This window comes from Thunnus maccoyii, chromosome 9, assembly GCF_910596095.1.
Source record: "Thunnus maccoyii chromosome 9, fThuMac1.1, whole genome shotgun sequence".
In the NCBI taxonomy this organism is placed as follows: domain Eukaryota; kingdom Metazoa; phylum Chordata; class Actinopteri; order Scombriformes; family Scombridae; genus Thunnus; species Thunnus maccoyii.
The window spans coordinates 25,587,988-25,605,772 of NC_056541.1; the positions used below are offsets into that span (position 1 = coordinate 25,587,988).

The 17,785-nt window shown below is 41.8% G+C and overlaps 1 protein-coding gene across 3 annotated transcripts in view; it reads left to right on the forward strand.

The window, feature by feature from the left end:
• Window positions 1–17,335, forward strand: part of gapvd1 (GTPase activating protein and VPS9 domains 1) — a 33,976-nt gene extending 16,641 nt beyond the window's left edge. For all 3 annotated transcript variants that reach the window (XM_042421299.1, XM_042421300.1, XM_042421301.1), the window contains 16 exons: window positions 1,503–1,640; window positions 2,854–2,988; window positions 3,726–3,845; window positions 4,176–4,253; window positions 6,065–6,411; window positions 6,591–6,678; window positions 8,124–8,195; window positions 8,297–8,425; window positions 8,515–8,641; window positions 8,746–8,858; window positions 11,436–11,595; window positions 11,761–11,948; window positions 12,345–12,558; window positions 13,484–13,556; window positions 13,680–13,877; window positions 14,183–17,335. In XM_042421299.1, the coding sequence (XP_042277233.1) occupies window positions 1,503–1,640; window positions 2,854–2,988; window positions 3,726–3,845; window positions 4,176–4,253; window positions 6,065–6,411; window positions 6,591–6,678; window positions 8,124–8,195; window positions 8,297–8,425; window positions 8,515–8,641; window positions 8,746–8,858; window positions 11,436–11,595; window positions 11,761–11,948; window positions 12,345–12,558; window positions 13,484–13,556; window positions 13,680–13,877; window positions 14,183–14,323 (2,321 nt within the window). In that variant the 3' untranslated portion in view covers window positions 14,324–17,335. The remainder of the gene's footprint in view (window positions 1–1,502; window positions 1,641–2,853; window positions 2,989–3,725; window positions 3,846–4,175; window positions 4,254–6,064; window positions 6,412–6,590; window positions 6,679–8,123; window positions 8,196–8,296; window positions 8,426–8,514; window positions 8,642–8,745; window positions 8,859–11,435; window positions 11,596–11,760; window positions 11,949–12,344; window positions 12,559–13,483; window positions 13,557–13,679; window positions 13,878–14,182) is intronic.
• The last annotated feature ends 450 nt before the right edge of the window (window positions 17,336–17,785 follow it).

The following is a 17,785-nucleotide window of genomic DNA, read 5'->3' on the forward strand; positions in this document are numbered from 1 at the left end:
ATTCTTCGGAATATGGCGTTGGGGGACTTTTCCATCATTAAGTGAATTTACAGCGATTTCCTTATGTGTTTTCTCCAAGGGATTGGGTTATGAGATGCACATTAAATATCCATTAATACCTCATTATCCCACTGATAAGATTACCATGATAATGAGGCAGAAATTCTAATTGTTTCACTTCTTGTTGTGCCACTTATTTAATCATCCACCTGAAAGACAAGTACTCTGCGCCCCTACCTTGAAGACTGTAAACACGGACAGCGGGATAGAACTCTCCCACCGCCAATGAGAGCCCTGCCCCCGCCAACACATCAGTACACACTGTTGCCCGGGTGCTGGCATGCATGCGTGCTCATGGCGCGTGTGTGCCATGAAGTGGAAGCATGACGTACCAGGGGGTGCGGCTAGCACAGGTCGACTTTTTGGTCTTGAGCCTTGGCCACTGACTCCCACTCACACCTGCTAGCTCTGTTCCCACTCCTCCACATTCTTCCGCCTTGTTAAGCCGCGGCTTCCCAAATGGAGATGGAGGGACACTGTGCTGAGGACTTAGTGGGAGCATGGGCAAGGCGGTAATTTGGTTGTGAGTAATGCTAGGCTTAATCAACAGCTCAAAGTCATGGCCCTGGAGGCCAGGGTAGGGTGAGATATTACCATTAACCTCTGACCTTTGGCACAGTGGTATATGTGCCTGTGGGTCCCAGCATGAAATGCATGTGACCTCCAACTCTCTCTGTGTCTCTGTATGCAAAGCTCACTGTCTCTGAAGTCGGTTAGGGTTTATTTCATATCTTGGCTTATCTCAGGCCATCTCACAATGTTGTTTAAAAGTCAGAAACAAAAGCATACAACTGAAAGAACCGTTAAATTTTTAATTAAGATGTAAGGCAAGATTAGTACAGTAGGTATAGTGCTGACATGACTGATCAATTAGTTGATTAGTCGGTTGAAAATAATTATTTTGATCATTTATGTCATTCATAAGCAAAAATGCTGAATTTTTGCTGCTTTGTGCTTCTCAAATGTGAGAATTTGCTTGTAAATTTTTTAATTGTAAATTGAATATCTTTGGGTCACAAAACAGGCAATATGAAAATATCACCTTAAAATCTCACATTTGGTGATGATTTGGTTTTTTTTACCACTTAACTTTTTTTTTCTTTTTTTTGTCATTTATAGACTAAATAATTACTTTGCTGATTTAATGTAATTCAAAAAAATCAAGGTGTCAAAAGGATATAATCTGTAGTGACATTCTCAAGTTCACACATTGCTCATACTTAAAATCTGAATAATTTATTACTACTAATTACAGAAAATGAATCAACACTAGTGCCTTTAACAACAAATAGAGACTTGTTAAAGAACAAAAAGGTGTCCTCAAGATGACTTTGTGACTACAGAGGTGACTTCTCGCGGGTCCAACACTTTTTCAGACAATAACGCAGTTTCATGCTGCGGAAGGAGGTTAACTCTTTGTCTCTGTCTCTCTCTGTTCTCAGGGGCAGCTGCGGAGAACATGCTTGGCAGCCTGCTGTGTCTTCCTGGCTCGGGCTCAGTGCTGCTCGACCCCTATGGCTCCACGATCTCAGAGACCACAAGCGAGGCCTGGAGTGTGGAGGTCCTGCCTAGTGACTCAGGTGCGGTGCCAGGTTTATTCTGCCGTTCTAGACACCTTTTGACCTTTTGTTTTCTTCGGTTATCGTCTCGATTCTCGCACTTCATCTCCACGACAGCTTTAAACGTGTATATGCATGCATATTTTGTTTGTTTGATATAGTGGGGGGGGTTGGGACACCAGGTGTGGAGGCGCTGCATTCCATACCAAAAAATGTGTGCATGCATCTGTCATCATATTTGTGTGCACTTGCCTGTCTTTCAGGGCAGATCTGCGTGTGCCAGTAAAAGGCAGCTCAGGGTTTCCTTAGAGGGACCACCAGGTGTGTTTGCACCTGTGGTGGAGCAGTGGGGAGGGAAGCGCAAGGACAGCAGCTGTCCTCCGTCAGTTTACGTGTTGTCAGTTCTTTTTCTGGCTAGATGTAACATTGCATCGCTCTGACACTGGTGTGCACATTTTCTTTTGTTATGACAATAATCACTTCGGGCACTTGTGTCACTTGTGTCAGTGCAAATGTAAATACAATCATAGATATTTTCTTTTGTCTGTTCTTTCAAAATGAAGATACTGTCCAAAGCTTTCATTAATGAGAGATTATGTGCTTACCTGTGCTTCGTGAAAATCAGTAGAGTGCTTTAATTGACAGCGTTAAGTGTTTCTTTGAAAAGCCTGGGCCTTATGTTAATTGAAGTAGTACACCATCTCAATATGTGCAGTGTAGAAATGACATGCATGAGTGTCTTGATTGCTTTTTGTTCCGTTTGCTGCCCCTGTTCGGCTCTGTAATAGCGCGATCGGAGGCTTGCTTCGAGTAGAGCGCTTGTTTCATGGTTAGGCAGCAGAAAACTACACTCTGAAGAGCACTTCACCAACACATTATTACTAACGAGCATGCAAATGAGTACTGCTGTTAGTATGGAGCCTCTGGGCCCGACCCAACAGCTCCGTTGGGTAGCCAAAGAATTGGCCATACTAGCTTTATGGTTTCGTTTGGCAGTTATAAGACATGATAATGTATGCTTTGTTTGATTTCATGCATATGTGCACGCTTGATTTCCCAATAACCATAACAGAGGAGGGGGTGGAGTGACAGAATGACCAGCATCTGTTGGAAACAGCCATGAGTATTGTTTGATTTTAAACGGTACTTTATCCACACTACAAGTGAGGAAAGATGTCTTTTTCCTGAAGAGAGAAATTTTATAGTTTTTTTATTTATTTTTTTTTATTTGCAGAAGCCCCGGACCTGAAGCAGGAGGAGCGGCTGCAGGAGCTGGAGAGCTGCTCAGGTGTTGGCAGCACCTCAGATGATACAGAGGTCAGAGAGGTCAGCTCTAGACCCAGCACTCCAGGCCTCAGTGTTGTCTCAGGTATAAATCTACCTAGTCCATATCTTCCCCAACACCACCTTCTCACTCAACTACTTCATCTCACGTGTTTTCTCTGTTTGAAACAGTTCTGTTTCTATTTCGACTCCGTAGTTTGTTTTGTCTCCTATAAGTAGAAAAAGTCATATATATATCACATAAGTCGTATATATACCTGCTAAACTTAGGTTAAATACACAGACTGAAACTGCCTCCCCTCTTGCTTTCCTTGTTTCTTTTTAGAGTGATCATGGTGCTGGGAGGGTTGTTAACCAGCATAGTGGGGTCAGTGTGAAATTTTCTGTATGACACAGAGGTTAATGCTGGTTGTCTTTTCCGTGGGCTCAGGTGGACACGCTATGTTGACATGCATGAAGTAGTATCCTAGATTAAGAAGCCAGCGGTGAAGTTCCAGGCTCAGCACACAGGAAAATGTCTCACGGGATCCGGCCGATGGATAGTCTGCGTCTGATGATCACTCTTATCTGTGTCTTTCTCCTAACCCATGGGAGCTTACACTTCCAATTTAGAGCTCCCACTGGGTTCCCATCTGAGAGACACCATACAGCATAGTCTAAAGAGAAAAATATCCTCTTTTTGTTAGCATGCAGGTTCTTCATTCATTCATTTTTTTTTTTTTTGACTGCTCGCAAGCTGAGACATCTCTCTGTAGACTGAGGTGATATTGAGTCGCTTTTGTCCTGAATGTCAACACAACTTTTTTTTTTTTTATGCCGCAGGTATCAGCGCAACCTCTGAAGACATCCCCAACAAGATCGAGGACCTGCGGTCAGAGTGCAGCTCAGACTTTGGAGGAAAGGACTCTGTGACCAGTCCAGATGGGGAGGAGTCAGGCCACGGTAGGAGAGTGTCACATCCCTGCTAGGCTAGCTAAGCCATCAGTCCAGTGTCTATCTGGTCAAAACAGCATCAGCCAGAGCTATCAATCCCTGTCACCTCCACAGCTGCCACCAAACTAAATCACTGTTTTATTTGCTCACTGGTTTCAACAGTTGTAATTTTTACTGAGAGTTAAAGCAGAGAGTTTGTTAGTGGGACTGGGGAACCAGCAAGTTTGGAAGACCTCAAATGATAAACATTTTTAAAGCTAACAGAAATGTGCATTTGTGTATCAGTGCTTGTTTTATTAAACTCTGTTAATTGTCTCGTGTCCTCTTGTGTTGTTACAGGATCACACCATCTGACATCTCCACCCTCACAAGCTGATTCCTTATTGGCCATGTTTGATCCCCTCTCCTCTGGTGAAGGTAATTTGCACTCCCAAAATGCTCTACAGCCAATCAGAGATAGAAATGAGTATCATTAAATCCCGACCCTAATGTCGCGCGCTCGCAGAACAGCTTGAGGTCTGCGAAATTAACCAAAAGAGTGCCTGCGCCCCTCACCCAAGTCTTGTGCCAATTATTGGATGCAGTATAAGTGGAAGTGAAATGTCATTCTGTTTGACACATTTAATATCCCAAATGATCCGTTTGCAGTCTTCGCTCCCATCTTCTGAGGGTTTTGTTCGCAGTGCAGGTGGAGATTGTTTGAGAGAAGGATGGTAGTGGCTGCGTGTCTGTGGCAAGGTGAAGGGATGACAGGTTGAGAGACCTCACCCCAGGCTCTTTGGCACTGTCCCCTTGTCCCACTGTGCTCATGGCACGATGCTGCCATTGGAAGCTTTTCAGGAGAGAGAGTCTACCCTTGGAACAGGTGGCCTACCTACACCTAGGGCTCATCTCCCACTAACATCTCTCTTTAGCACTCTCCCCCACTTTCGAGGTATTTTTTTTCCGCTGTTTTCGTAATGTTTAGCAACTACTCTTTAGAAACGGTGAGATATTGTGGTACAGAATAACATCTCTTGGCAAATATACTGGTAGAATTTCATTAATGTATTAAATTCGACGCCAGGACACGTATTTACGCACACTGTCAGTGGAATAACTTAAAATTAGCTTAGATTTGTTCCAGGTAGGTTTATCCATGTCCACAGAGTTATGTGTGTGATAATTTACAGGAGCATTTGACACCACAAGGGCTCTGGAGGTCCAAATAAGTGTCATGTTAAAAGTGTCAAAAACACAGTTGGGGGATTTGAAGGTTTTCCCCCAAGAAAATTTGATGTTATTTGACTAAAAACTATGCATTTCACATCATTTGGACCATTATCATTACAATATTTGTTAAAAAAAAAACAACGCAGTTTGTAGTTTTTCACAGTACAGGCAGACATTGCGCTACATCCTGCCTGAAGTAATCCTTGTTGATTTATATCAACAGCAAAGTCACTATATAAACTCAATAATATCTCACTGGAAACAAATCTAAAATTTCAGTAAAATAAATAATATTCCTGACATCAAAATACTGAGTTACGTATAGAAAGAATGAAGAACATGTAGTCAACAGTCACTGTCAGTCCTTACCTCTGTCCTCCTCCCTCTGCTGCTGATGTGATTCACTGCTGCAGGTTCTGCTGGTAGAGAGAGGAAGGGGCTGCCGTCTCAGCCAGCAGCTAAGTTTGCAAGAATTTGCCAGATTTTAAGATACGTGGCAAACTAAGCTAAACATTTACATCAGCTACATACAGACAGCTATCAGTTTAGCTTGCTCATAACAATTTACTATTAGCCTAACCAGCACGCTGTGGTTGTGTAAAACTGATGAGGGACTGCGGGCAAAGCAGTTTTTTGATAAAGTACTTATTGGCTTTTTACTCATGACGGTTTTATTGCACTTAAAGTAACGAGAGTAGAAGTCGTCAATTCTTTCACCTCACCTGGTTCACTTTCTCCACCTCTCTGCTGTGTGTGTGTGTGATTATTATATACAACGTGAAATTTCAGTGGTGGCGTTCGTCACAAGTGCTGTGCTGCTGCGCCACTGTTGAAAGCATATAAGGGAAACACTGCAGTCTCTGTCTAGTGGGCTTGAAAGTAACTAACTTCAAAATGAGAGTGACTGTAATGAAAACTACTCGTATCAAGTGCACACGGATATTTCAATGTTTTCCATATTCATCAGGCAAATTTCCATTAAACAGATCTTTTATTTCTGTCTTTTATTACCTCAGGTTCCTCCACCGGAACAATAGTGAGGCCCAAAGTGCACTACGCCAGGCCCCCTCACCCTCCCCCCGACCCTCCCATCCCTGAAGCCAGCGCCCTGGGGCCAGAGACGCGCCACTCTCTCTTCACGCCCCACTGCTTGGCCCAGGCTGAGCTGGAGCACACTAAGCAGCGCCACTCCTTCCCTGACAGGCTGGTCCGTAGCCGCAGCTCTGACATCGTGTGCCCAGGCCGCCGGCCCACAAGTGACCCCGGCCTTAATCGGCGGGTAGCAGTTGAAGAGCGTGACCCTGCCGGGGCCTTCGCGCTAGGACCGTCCTCGTCCCCCAGCAAGGACTCCCTGAAAGGAGAGGTAACCAGCTACAGCAGTGCTCTGGTTTATTGCCGTAGACGGATGTGTTTTTGACAAATTCTGCTCCGAAATAGCAAAAAAAATAAGTCGAATGTTTTCTTTCATCTCCATTTCCACCTGTTATGTGTAGTAATCTACTTGCTAGTGTCTAAGTGTGATTTGGTGATTTTCACTCACAGACTGAGGACAGAAAAGACAGTGATGATGAGAAGTCTGATCGCAACAGACCATGGTGGAAGAAACGTTTTGTGTCAGCCATTCCTAAAGGTAAGGAAACAGGTCACTTGGTCATTTTAAGCATGTCCTCTTTTCTAAACTGAAAAATCAGCTTTTGCACATTTAAGTGATGTTTGATTGCAGAGCTCCTTTATGTTTTGTTCCAGAAAAAACTTCTCTTAATCATAACTGACAGGAAAATATCACACTTTAAAGAGCAGAGCGAAAACCAATTTATAATGTGAGAAAGAGAATGATGATCCATGTTGTCCACTCCATTGCTGATGTTCCAGTTGGAAAATGATGTTTCTTGTTGTTTGAAGTTACTCCAGAGACATATCCAGTCCTTTTTCTCTCACGTCTCACCGGCTGCAGATTTATATAGACTTTTCAAAGCTAATCAGTCATCACAGGAGCTTTAGCTGTGTAGATTGTATGGCTGTAGCCCTCCCAGCAGTGCTGTCAGCCAGCGGCTAATGGTCATTAGATAGACCTCTCTGTCATCAGCACTGATAGATGACACATCTCTTGTTGCAGTTCTACTCTATAACCATCTCTCATACATCTGTCTGGGAAATAATGGGCTGTGCCCACACGGAATGACTGCTTATTACTCTTTGAGATAATGATGTTTCTTAAGTAAACATTAAATTGATATTCATAAAATGGAGGACTGTGTGCACATGGAAAAAAGTAGAGAGCCGTGAAGCCTAAATCTCCCACCAACCTCTGTAGAGTGAGTCCATTGTGTTTGTCCTGTTGCTCTGCATGGTGACGCACAGTCAGTTGTCCCGCAGAGCGGCAGCCTGTGTGTGAAAGGCCAACCCTGTCTGTTGTGTTCCTCACAGTGCTGTATTGGACGGCTGAGAGTGATGTCCCAGGTAACGCTTTCATGCTGTCGTCATTGAGCTACCGTAGCTTTACTGCTGGAGCCAGCGGCTGCGTGCCATGCTGCTTTGTAGATGTTGCCTTAGAGCTGTATAGCTGTGATGTGACATGGTGTAGCTTGAGTTCATACACCCACAGTCCTCATTCATGCATCTGTTTTTTATCACCCTTCTTTTGCTACAGTATGTTGCCATTTTACTGTTTTTGGAAAATACAGAATATCAATGTAGATACTCAACGTTTCCTGTGTGTCCCATCAAATGATCGACTCAGCGTCTCTCTTGTTTGTCTCTTGTTATTTATGTCTTTATAGACTTTTCATAATGAGTTACAGCAGACATTTTTGATATTCTGGTATGGGACAATGGCTTTATTCACCGTTTTAATTTTTTTTTTTTTTTTTTGCTTTTTTGACACTTTTAAGTGGAATGATACCATACATCCCACATTTAGATTTTTAGTCTTATTACAACCCATGAAAAAGTACCAAAGATTTAACAAAGTGCATTTTTGATGGGCTGCCAACAGGTTACTCATGATCAGCCTGTCATCCAGCGATACTGAAACTGTTGTCACTCCACCCAACTGACATCATGTCTCCTCCACAGCTCCAATAGCAGCATTTCGGAAAAGGGACAAGCAGGAGAAAGATGATATTGCTCAGGAGCGAATCCCACAAGGTTGGTCCTGGTTTGTTTTCATTACAGTTCAGAGTGGCTGAGGCATATCCACTATGTTGGGTTTCATTTTAATGGATCTTGTGTGTTTTGGGGTTTTCTAGATGACCCTGTGCCCAGACAGAGCTCACAAGCCCAGGCAGCTGAAGACATCCTGGACAAGTACAGGAACATCAAGAGGACCAGCCCAAGTGACGGAGCCGCAACTGGAGCTTCTTACGATGGGGCAGGAGGTCAGGAAAAACACACCCTTACACACACTTGCAGCAGATAAACTGTGTAATTTGCTTATTGCTTACTTTGCTTTTTGTTATGTTGACAGATCTTTGTGTTGAGGACAGCGTGCATGACTCTCCAAGAGAAGACACTCTGCAGAACATTTCCACAGATGACCTCCCAGACTCAGCCAGCCAGACAGCACAGCAGCATGACTCCAAGTTCTCTTTCAGGTCAGATATTCACAATGCTGCAGGAAAACCACAAACAATCACTCAACACTTTCTAGTTGCCTAGCCATTGCTTATTTAGAAATGTTGTATTCTGTGTCTTCCAGTGATGCAAAGAAGAAGTTGAGGTTGGCGTTGTGTTCTGCTGACTCAGTGGCTCTGCCCATCATGACTCCCGCAACCACTCGAAATGGGCTGCCTGACCACATGGACCCTGAAGGTAGGCTGTCATATATGTTACATGTATCCTTTATCAGTACTCAAGTTAAGAGTTTCCTGTTTTGTCACTTGCTCTAGACTGGAACTGAATAGGTATTACAGCTCATTTGCTTTCCTGTTTCTGAAAAGAAGGAATTTTTCTTTTCTTTTCTTTTTTTCTTTTTGAGGCAGAACAATAGCACAGCATTAATGCAGCATCCATGCAGTCAGAACTGGGACTGCATTTAAGCTAAATCAAGAATGCATTGCAGAGTGTATTGAGCTGTTGTTATACTTTGTCCTGTCGACTAAATTATAATAATCTATGTCACAACTCTGTATTGGGAGCAGGGAACAAGCCCTTGATGTTGGCAAACGTCCAACCTGCTGAAAGAGTCCTTAAGCAAGACACCAAATCTGTCCCACCTTCACCTTCTGACTCACCCACCAAGGTTTGGGGGAAGGTTGAAAGAGTCGGGGATGTTAAAAAAACAAATTCCCATATGGTGTCCGTAAAATATCCTATTATGAAGCCATCATACATATTAAGAATACCCGTGTAACCACACAGATTAATAATGGCTCAACATTTTATCAAAAATATAAAAGTATTTTGATGCTGCACAAAATAAAAGAGGGACCTCTTAACCTTTCCTCTTAGCAATTCTGCAGGGCACCACGTTCACCTCTACACATGGAGAGGCAGGAGAATAGCAGACAGAATGAAGTAAAACAGGCGTGTAGACAGTAATAGAGCTGGGCAGCACCGGCCCACCCAGCCAAGTTTGATCAAAATACATTTTGTGACAATAAATATAAAAAATATATTGAGGAAATAAATAAATAAACGTGAACTCGATTTAATGTTGACTCGATGTATGTGTTGAATTTGTCGGCTGATTAAAACGGAACAGTTGAAACAAGTCGTAGGAAGTCTCCAGAATGTAATTAGTTGCTCCGGTTCTGACACACAGACCTTCCTGAGCTGCCTTCAGCCTACTAGCTGCTTCTCAGGTGATGTATTGTTAACGCTACAATGATGGCCAAACAAAGTTTTTAATGAGTTATTTGAAAAAAGTATAGTAAGAAGAAACTCCACCACCTCATCAGTCCATGACGAGGTCAGCCCAGCCGCTCGCTCGCTCCCTGGTGGTATAGCACTTTCTTCCTGGTCAAGCCTGATGCGGGTTCACTCATAGCCATGTGAGGTAGGGGTTCTGGGAGCGCTGCAGCCTCCAAGTGGCTGCCAAGCTATAGGCCCATTAGTGTTGTTGCAATAACTGGTCTGGCAACAATAGATCATGTGTATCAAGATAGTGAAGGAGGGAAAAGAACCAGGCGTGAAACACGCGGCTCAAGGACCTGTTTGACACATGCCGATTAGAATTTTCTCCAGCAGCCCGACTTCCATAAAACGGTAGTTATCAACTTGACAGGGCAGAGGACACTCTCCAGAGGAAACAGAATTAAACTTTTAGCTTCTGAAAATTTTTTTTCGACATCTCTGATGAAGCTCAGGATTTATCAGGAGGACGGCTGCTTCACTCCAAACAATTTCACTGTATGAACCCAGACTGTGTGTGTGTGTGACCTTTTGGATGTGTAACAGAACAAAGAACATTAATTACCATCAGATCCTGACTGATCCTGTCGGTGTGTCAGGAGATTTAAATAATCGGTGAAGTTACGCTGCTGTTTCTTGAGCGAAAACGCGCACAGCGTATCTCTCAACGGGGAGATGCACTTATCATTTCTGCTGCGGTGGGATTGCTGCAAGTATTCAATAAACTCAAACATTTTTTTGGGAGGAGGTGTTTAATAGACAGCACCCCCAAGCCCCTAACTGAAATCATTTTCTAGCAGCTATGAGTTCACCCACCGATTTTTGTGCCATTTATGAACCACATTCACAGCTAAATTTGTATGTATTTCCCTGCACAGTCAAGAATGGAAAACCAAGGTGTTTTCATCACAGTAGGATGGACAGTTTTCTTGATTCAAGGATGGAGTGTAAGGATGCAGTTTTCTGTCAAATGTGAAGATTTGGTTTTTTCGTGAGCTGACCTGTAGTGAAGCAACAATGGCGGTAGGATATAATGAATGAGGGATGTGTTACATGTGTGATTTCTGTCCAACACTTCTGCTGTCTGAGTTTAGGCAGGTGGGGTATAAAAGACGGCGTTTTGTCTGAACTGTAGTGTACAGCTTTTATGGTCTGATGTGCTGTTGGTTGAGCATGTTGGACAGACAGTATTTTGCTGTTGTTGCCTTTGTGATGCAGAACGTCGCAAAGTAAACTAGTCGCTTGTTTTTCAGTTTGTCTGTGTTTGTTCTTTTTCCTTCTTCTAACTTTTCATAAGTCAGTTTTTCTAAGAAAAGATAGCCCACCCACTTTGTATTGGCCCACCCAAAATACAATCTCTACCTACGCCACTGCTGTGAAATGGTTAACAGTAAAACCATAAGACTCCATCTTCGTGGCCATCAGTCACATTGTCATGTGGAGGCGGCAGGTTGATCAGATTACAGCGACCAGCCGTTCCTTTGTGAGCGGTGAGCATTGTGTCTAATGCTGCCTCCCTATTGTCCTCTCTCCCAGACAATGAGATCGTCTGCTTCCTGAAGGTCCAGCTAGCAGAGGCCATCAACCTTCAGGATAAGAACCAGATGGCCCAGATCCAGGAGACCACGCGCTGTGTCAGCCGTTTCGACGCGCGTACCTGCCGGAAGCTGCTGGCTGCTATTGCGGAGGATTACAGGTAACTGTTGGGGCCTGGGGAGATGAGGAGAACTCACTCGGTGCACCCTATGTGTCTTTTAATTATCTTTTCTTTGCTCAGTGCGTAGTCTTGCAACTCGAAGATGCAGCGTGCACTACAGTGACAATAATAAAACACAAATTCTTGCATGTGTTTCCTTTTTAGAAAGCGGGCACCATACATAGCCTATCTAACCAGGTGTCGTCAGGGCCTGCAGACCTCACAGGCCCATCTGGAGAGGCTCCTCCAGAGGGTGCTGAGAGATAAGGAAGTGGCTAACCGCTACTTCACCACTGTCTGTGTTCGGCTCCTTCTCGAACACATGGAGTCCAAGATGCTTGACTTCATTAAGGGTATCTCTTAATTTTCATTTTGACATGTTCTACAAGCTTTTACAATGTTTTCCTGCTATCACTCCGAAGATAACAAGCAAATAAGCTGTGGCTTCCAAACAAGATTTACTTTCATAATATAGAGTAGCAGTTATAGTAGGTTGTATATGAAACATTTCTAAGTGGACACTATAGATATCACGTGACACAATTTGTCCTTTTAAAGTGTGACAGTGTATTGGTAGCTTATATGTAATTAATAGACACTTTTTTTTCCCTATTTTGTATTTATTATTAAAATGTAGTTAGTTGATGTGTGTCCACACAGCGTCACTTTCAAACTCAACTTCGCTTTCAAACATTCCCTCTTTATCCTGTCCCGGTGTTGACTCTGTTGTTTCCCCGCCTCCCCTCCAGCGTTCCAGGGGTGCACAGCAGCTGATGACAAGACTGCAGCAGTGGAGGATTTTCTGCGCTACTTGTACGGCGCCATGGCCCGTGATGCCATTTGGCAGTATGCTAGCGAGGACCAGCTGCAGGATGCCCAGATGGCTATCGAGCGCAGCGTTATGAACCGCATCTTCAAACTGGCCTTCTACCCAAACCAAGATGGAGATATTCTCAGAGACCAGTGAGTAGCTGGAGTTACCACAGTGTTGCTCAAAGTGCTTCAGTCTCACTACTATGCAGTTTTTCGCTGTTATGTTATGAAGATTTCAAACTGAGGAATTGTGTAGGGGCGGCAGTAATGCTCTGGCATTTGAGATTGAAAGTAATATTAGTTAGAATAGTAAATAGACTTTGATACTGCACCTGGTGTTCTAAAAAAAACAAGAATATATAATTAGGTATGTTGGTTGGAATTCAACATAATGGACAAAAAGAAGTGTTCAGATGCACAAATGTGAATTATAAATCAGTGAGTGGTAATCTGAGGTCTGCAATGTTTGTTGTTTTGGCATTTAGAATAATTTATTAGAGCAGGTTTGCCTGACAATATGAAAATTATGTAAATTACTTTTACGTACAAAATCTAAAATAGGACACTTGTTGAATAAAATACCATTGGGTAGATCTGTTATATTGTCTAAAAATATACTATATTGTTATATAGAAGAGTTAGTATCATTTTGAAAGTTGTATCTAAGTAATTGTCATAAATGTCTATGTGTCTAAGTAATTATTTAAGTATGTGTATATATATATATATATATATATATATATATATATATATATATATATATATATATATACTGTACTTCTTGGCTCATCTTAAATGAAAACGTTGTAATACAAAATTAAATTGTAAGCTATAACATTGTGTGACCAAAGTCTACATGTATAGTATGTCAGTATGATGCTGTAAACCATGAAAGCTCATTTTACTGTTGTTTTCTCTTTAAAAGTGTTGAGGCAACTTGATCAATCATTAGAAAACCAGAAGACAAGATACAAATACAATCAATACGGATAAATTGTTTAGTAATAGTAATCAATAGATTGGACAGAATATGTGCTTTCTGGTGTCAAACACTGAGCTGTTTCTCTCTTGGCAGGCTTTTCCATGAACACATCCAGCGGCTCTCAAAAGTTGTGACGGCCAATCATAAAGCTCTTCAAATCCCAGAGGTATCAACTTGGTCATATTTTTTTCATCACTTCTACGCATTTGTGGAGAAGGAGGATATACTTAGTGTGGGGATGCATACAGCTTGTAGAAGGTTTTGAGTGTTTTGACTTTTCTGGCTGCAGGTTTACCTGAAGGAGGCTCCTTGGCCCTCTGCGCAGTCTGAGATCAGGACCATCAATGCCTACAAGACACCAAGAGACAAAGTCCAGTGTATACTGCGCATGTGTTCCACCATTATGAACCTCCTCAGTCTGGCAAATGAAGACTCTGTCCCTGGAGCTGATGACTTTGTGCCTGTGCTCGTCTTTGTCCTCATAAGGGTGAGTCTGCTGTTTTTCCTGCTTCTGTTCTCTATTATTTCACACTTTGCTACTGAGGTGTATTTGTGAAAAAAATCTTTAATTTCCAAGGTTTTGCACCATTAGCATTGATCATTTATAGACTTTTGAATGAATAAAAATCAGAATATTGTTCCCCAAAACGACTATATTGTAATCGCAAGGCACCATAACCTGTGTGGATATATCTTACATATTTACATATTTATGATTGTAATCTGTATGGCGTAGCGTGAGATTCTTTCAGCGGCTAATGCGGGCCCATCCCCACTTCTCCTCCCCTCCAGGCAAACCCGCCCTGCCTGCTGTCCACCGTTCAGTACATCAATAATTTCTACGCCAGCCGGCTGAGTGGGGAGGAGTGCTATTGGTGGATGCAGTTCACCGCGGCGGTGGAATTCATTAAGACCATCGACGATCGCAAGTGAAGCAGAACAGCCACCTGTATGGGCAGACTGCGGGGGAAGGAGCCGGGAGACTGGGAGACTTCCCAACCAACTGCTCCCTCTGCACAGCTTCTAAAACCTGGCCCTCAGCCTGCTCTTTATTTGTATAGCTTGTACATAGCCAGAGACGTTGAAAGATTACAAAATATATATTACTGTACGTATGAGGATAAATCCAGGTTTTAGCCGTGGTGGGATAACGGCCTTGGGGAAAAATTTGGCAAGATGTTATCTTTGAACCTAATTTGGATTTTTCCTTTTTATGTTTTTGTCTCTTCCGTCATGTTTCACTTTTGGGGTCTGTATTAGGAATTTATATATATATATATATATAAATATATATATATATACATACACAATTACCAATATGACATTAAATCAGCCTAAAAGATAATCCTATTTAAAGGGACCAGACTTCCTTGGTGTGATCACTGATCTTTTTTTTTTCTTTTCCTCAGAGTGAGAAGGATGGGCTTCCAATTAAATTACAATATAATGTTCATCAAATGCATTGTAACATGGTGATTTACAGTGCGTGAGAGTTAATGATGGGATTTAGTGACTCAAACACAGAGATCAATTCATAATAACCATCACTACTCAAAAGGTTAGTGTATCAAACAGTAGGGCAGCTTATTTCATGAATTGTTTACTTCAACCTATTCCCAAAACACGTGTCAGTGACAATTTGGACAGAAGGGCCCACATATTTATATGAAATAAAATGTATTTATTTCTGTAATTCTATTTAATGCTTTGTTTATCTAGTTTTTTTTTTTTTTTTTTTTTTTTAAATGAATGCATATCATGCCCATTCTAGATGTCTGAGGCAAGTGCTGATATTGTATTAAACTTGCTAGAAAAGCTTGAGTTAGGAAGGCACCTTAGCAATGAGTAGCCCTTTAGGTGGGGGGATGCTGGGCGATTAAGACATACAGGGTCAACTCATGCACAGAGGAGTGGTGGCATTTGAGGAAATATTGAAAATAGTGCCTTTGATGTGGGGCGCTCTGTACAGGTAGTTAATTTTCTTTCTTTCTTTTTTTTTTTTTTTTTTTATTAACCCAGAATAGGCATTAACGCCCCCTCTCTTACACACACACACACACAAACACACCCCAATGGGCCAACCACATCTCACTGAGGAACCTTTGTCCAGCCCTCACTTGCAGGAACATAGGCATCGCTACATTACTGATTGTCACGGCTGAGTCCCTTTAATGCACTTGAGTTTGAACAAATATCCCCTTTTGGTATTCTAGCTAGATCCTACCTCAGAGTTGAAACCAATCAGCCTGATATCAGTCTGCATACAGAAACTGTCTTGCATTGGTTGACAACAGAGTACTGGATCACTTTTTGCACTGGTTAAAGGTTTGCTGTAGATTCGTACATTCAGCACCTTTTCATAGTAATACATTAAGGGGAAGGGAGGAGCTGCTGTGATGCTTGTTGTGGTCACATTGCCCTTAAATAACACAAACCTTTGTTAGCGAACAAAGACGTTTTACTTTCTGATACTATACCTGAGATGCCACATGTGTCCGCATGGGCAGACTAGTGAACTATTGGATATTAGCTCTCTACCTCCTCGTAAGTTCAAGAAAGGGACTCGTGTTTATGTGCACTTATATTACTTTTGTTCCCCTTTTTTGGCGTGCTGTGATATCCCATTGTCATTGTATCTTTCCAATTATAGAACAAGCATGTCTTTAATTATCCAGAAATGACTAAAACTCCTTTTCTCTTGAACTCCTCTGCTTCATTTTTGTGCACAAACGTGCCACGTGTATTATAGTTTGGATAATCCATTACATTTTATGGTAAATGACCTGACAGCACAATACACAGTAGGATAGAAGAGCAAATAATCAACACTATTGACTTGTTACTGACTTGCAGTTTATGCTAAAGTGGTGGTGGTGTAGTACATGAGTGTGTTTTTTTTTTTTTTCTTTTTTTTTTTTTTTGTCTAGTGGGTGTGTGAGACGATTGTGTGATTGGTTGACCCTCTGCCTCCTCTTGCATGAAGTCATTGAATGGTCTGTACATTCTCAATCATGATAAAACAGTAGAATAGGATTAGTATCTGCCACAGGCCAGTAATTGAACCTGCAAGAGGACGCAAAGCTTTTCTTTGTGTCCGTGATACTTGCATATCAGAACTCGATGATTTATTTTGCACAAAATATGTCTTTTCCTAAAAAAGAAAAAAAAAAAACATTTGACAGGGAGCAGTGCATTTTGAAATGTTATTACTTCTGGCCTTTACAGCCGCAGTCATTTAACATAAACGTTGTTTGAGTAGCAAACTTAAGGACCTGACTGTTACTCTTTCAAGCTAATGAGCATCCGTGTTTATGGGAGACATCACAAGTACATTTTATATCCGTCTACAGTAGCACATGCACCAGATTCGCATGTGTGCTGTACACTTCCTTGCAGGGTCTGTGTAATCAATTTGATGAGAAAACCATGCACTGGAAAATCAAGTTGCAGGTTGCATCTATACTAATTAGGTTTATGTGATGTCACTTTAATTGGAAATACATACTGCACAAATCTGATGAAATTATTTGGACCTGGCTTATGTTTCAGGGTTTCCTCAGATAGCTGGTCACAGCTACCAATGACCCTGGTGAAGCACTGATCAAAACATCACATTATTCATACAAAACCAATACATATGACTGTGATATTGACTATAATTTTAGTTCTGATTGTATGCAAACCACTGAGCAGTGGTATCAAGTAAACAGACCAATGAGGTCTGTTCTTCAAAGCTTTACTGCTCTGCTCCCTGTACAATTGAGTTGAAAAGGATGAGCAGAGAAAAAAGAAAAAAAAAAAAGTTTTACATATTACATCTAATTTTACATTTAATTGTAAGCTTGCACAATTATGACATGCGGGGAAAGCCGGTTTGTCTTTACTGTGATTAATGCATTATGTAATTCTTTAAAAACAATAAAAGAAGCAGAAGTTTTTCCTTTTTTTTATTTTCTCTTCTTCTGTGGCTCTTGCGTCGTGTCGAGATACATTATGCATTTCCACTGCAGGAGGAGAATGTCATACTGTACCTATACTGTACATGCACAAATAGTGTTTCATTATTCGTGGACAGTTGTAGGTATATCTGGCCGACAATTCACACAATAGATGGTGGGGAAATTTATGCATGGAATATAATTGTTAGTGGGGGCAGTGGAGCAGCATCATCCAATCTAGCAGCCACAAATAGCAGCCTCTCAGCAAACATTTCATTACTGCTGACAAGTGTACGCTGGATTGTAATTGGAGATATCCCCTCATCTAAAAGCCCTCCTTACTTCACCGATTGTCTTCTCTAATACTCATCTTTTTTTCATCATAAACTTCTTCGTGGGGTGCTTTGTGTCCCCTGATGATATCTCGCAATTGTTAATTTAAATTCAAATTTTGGTG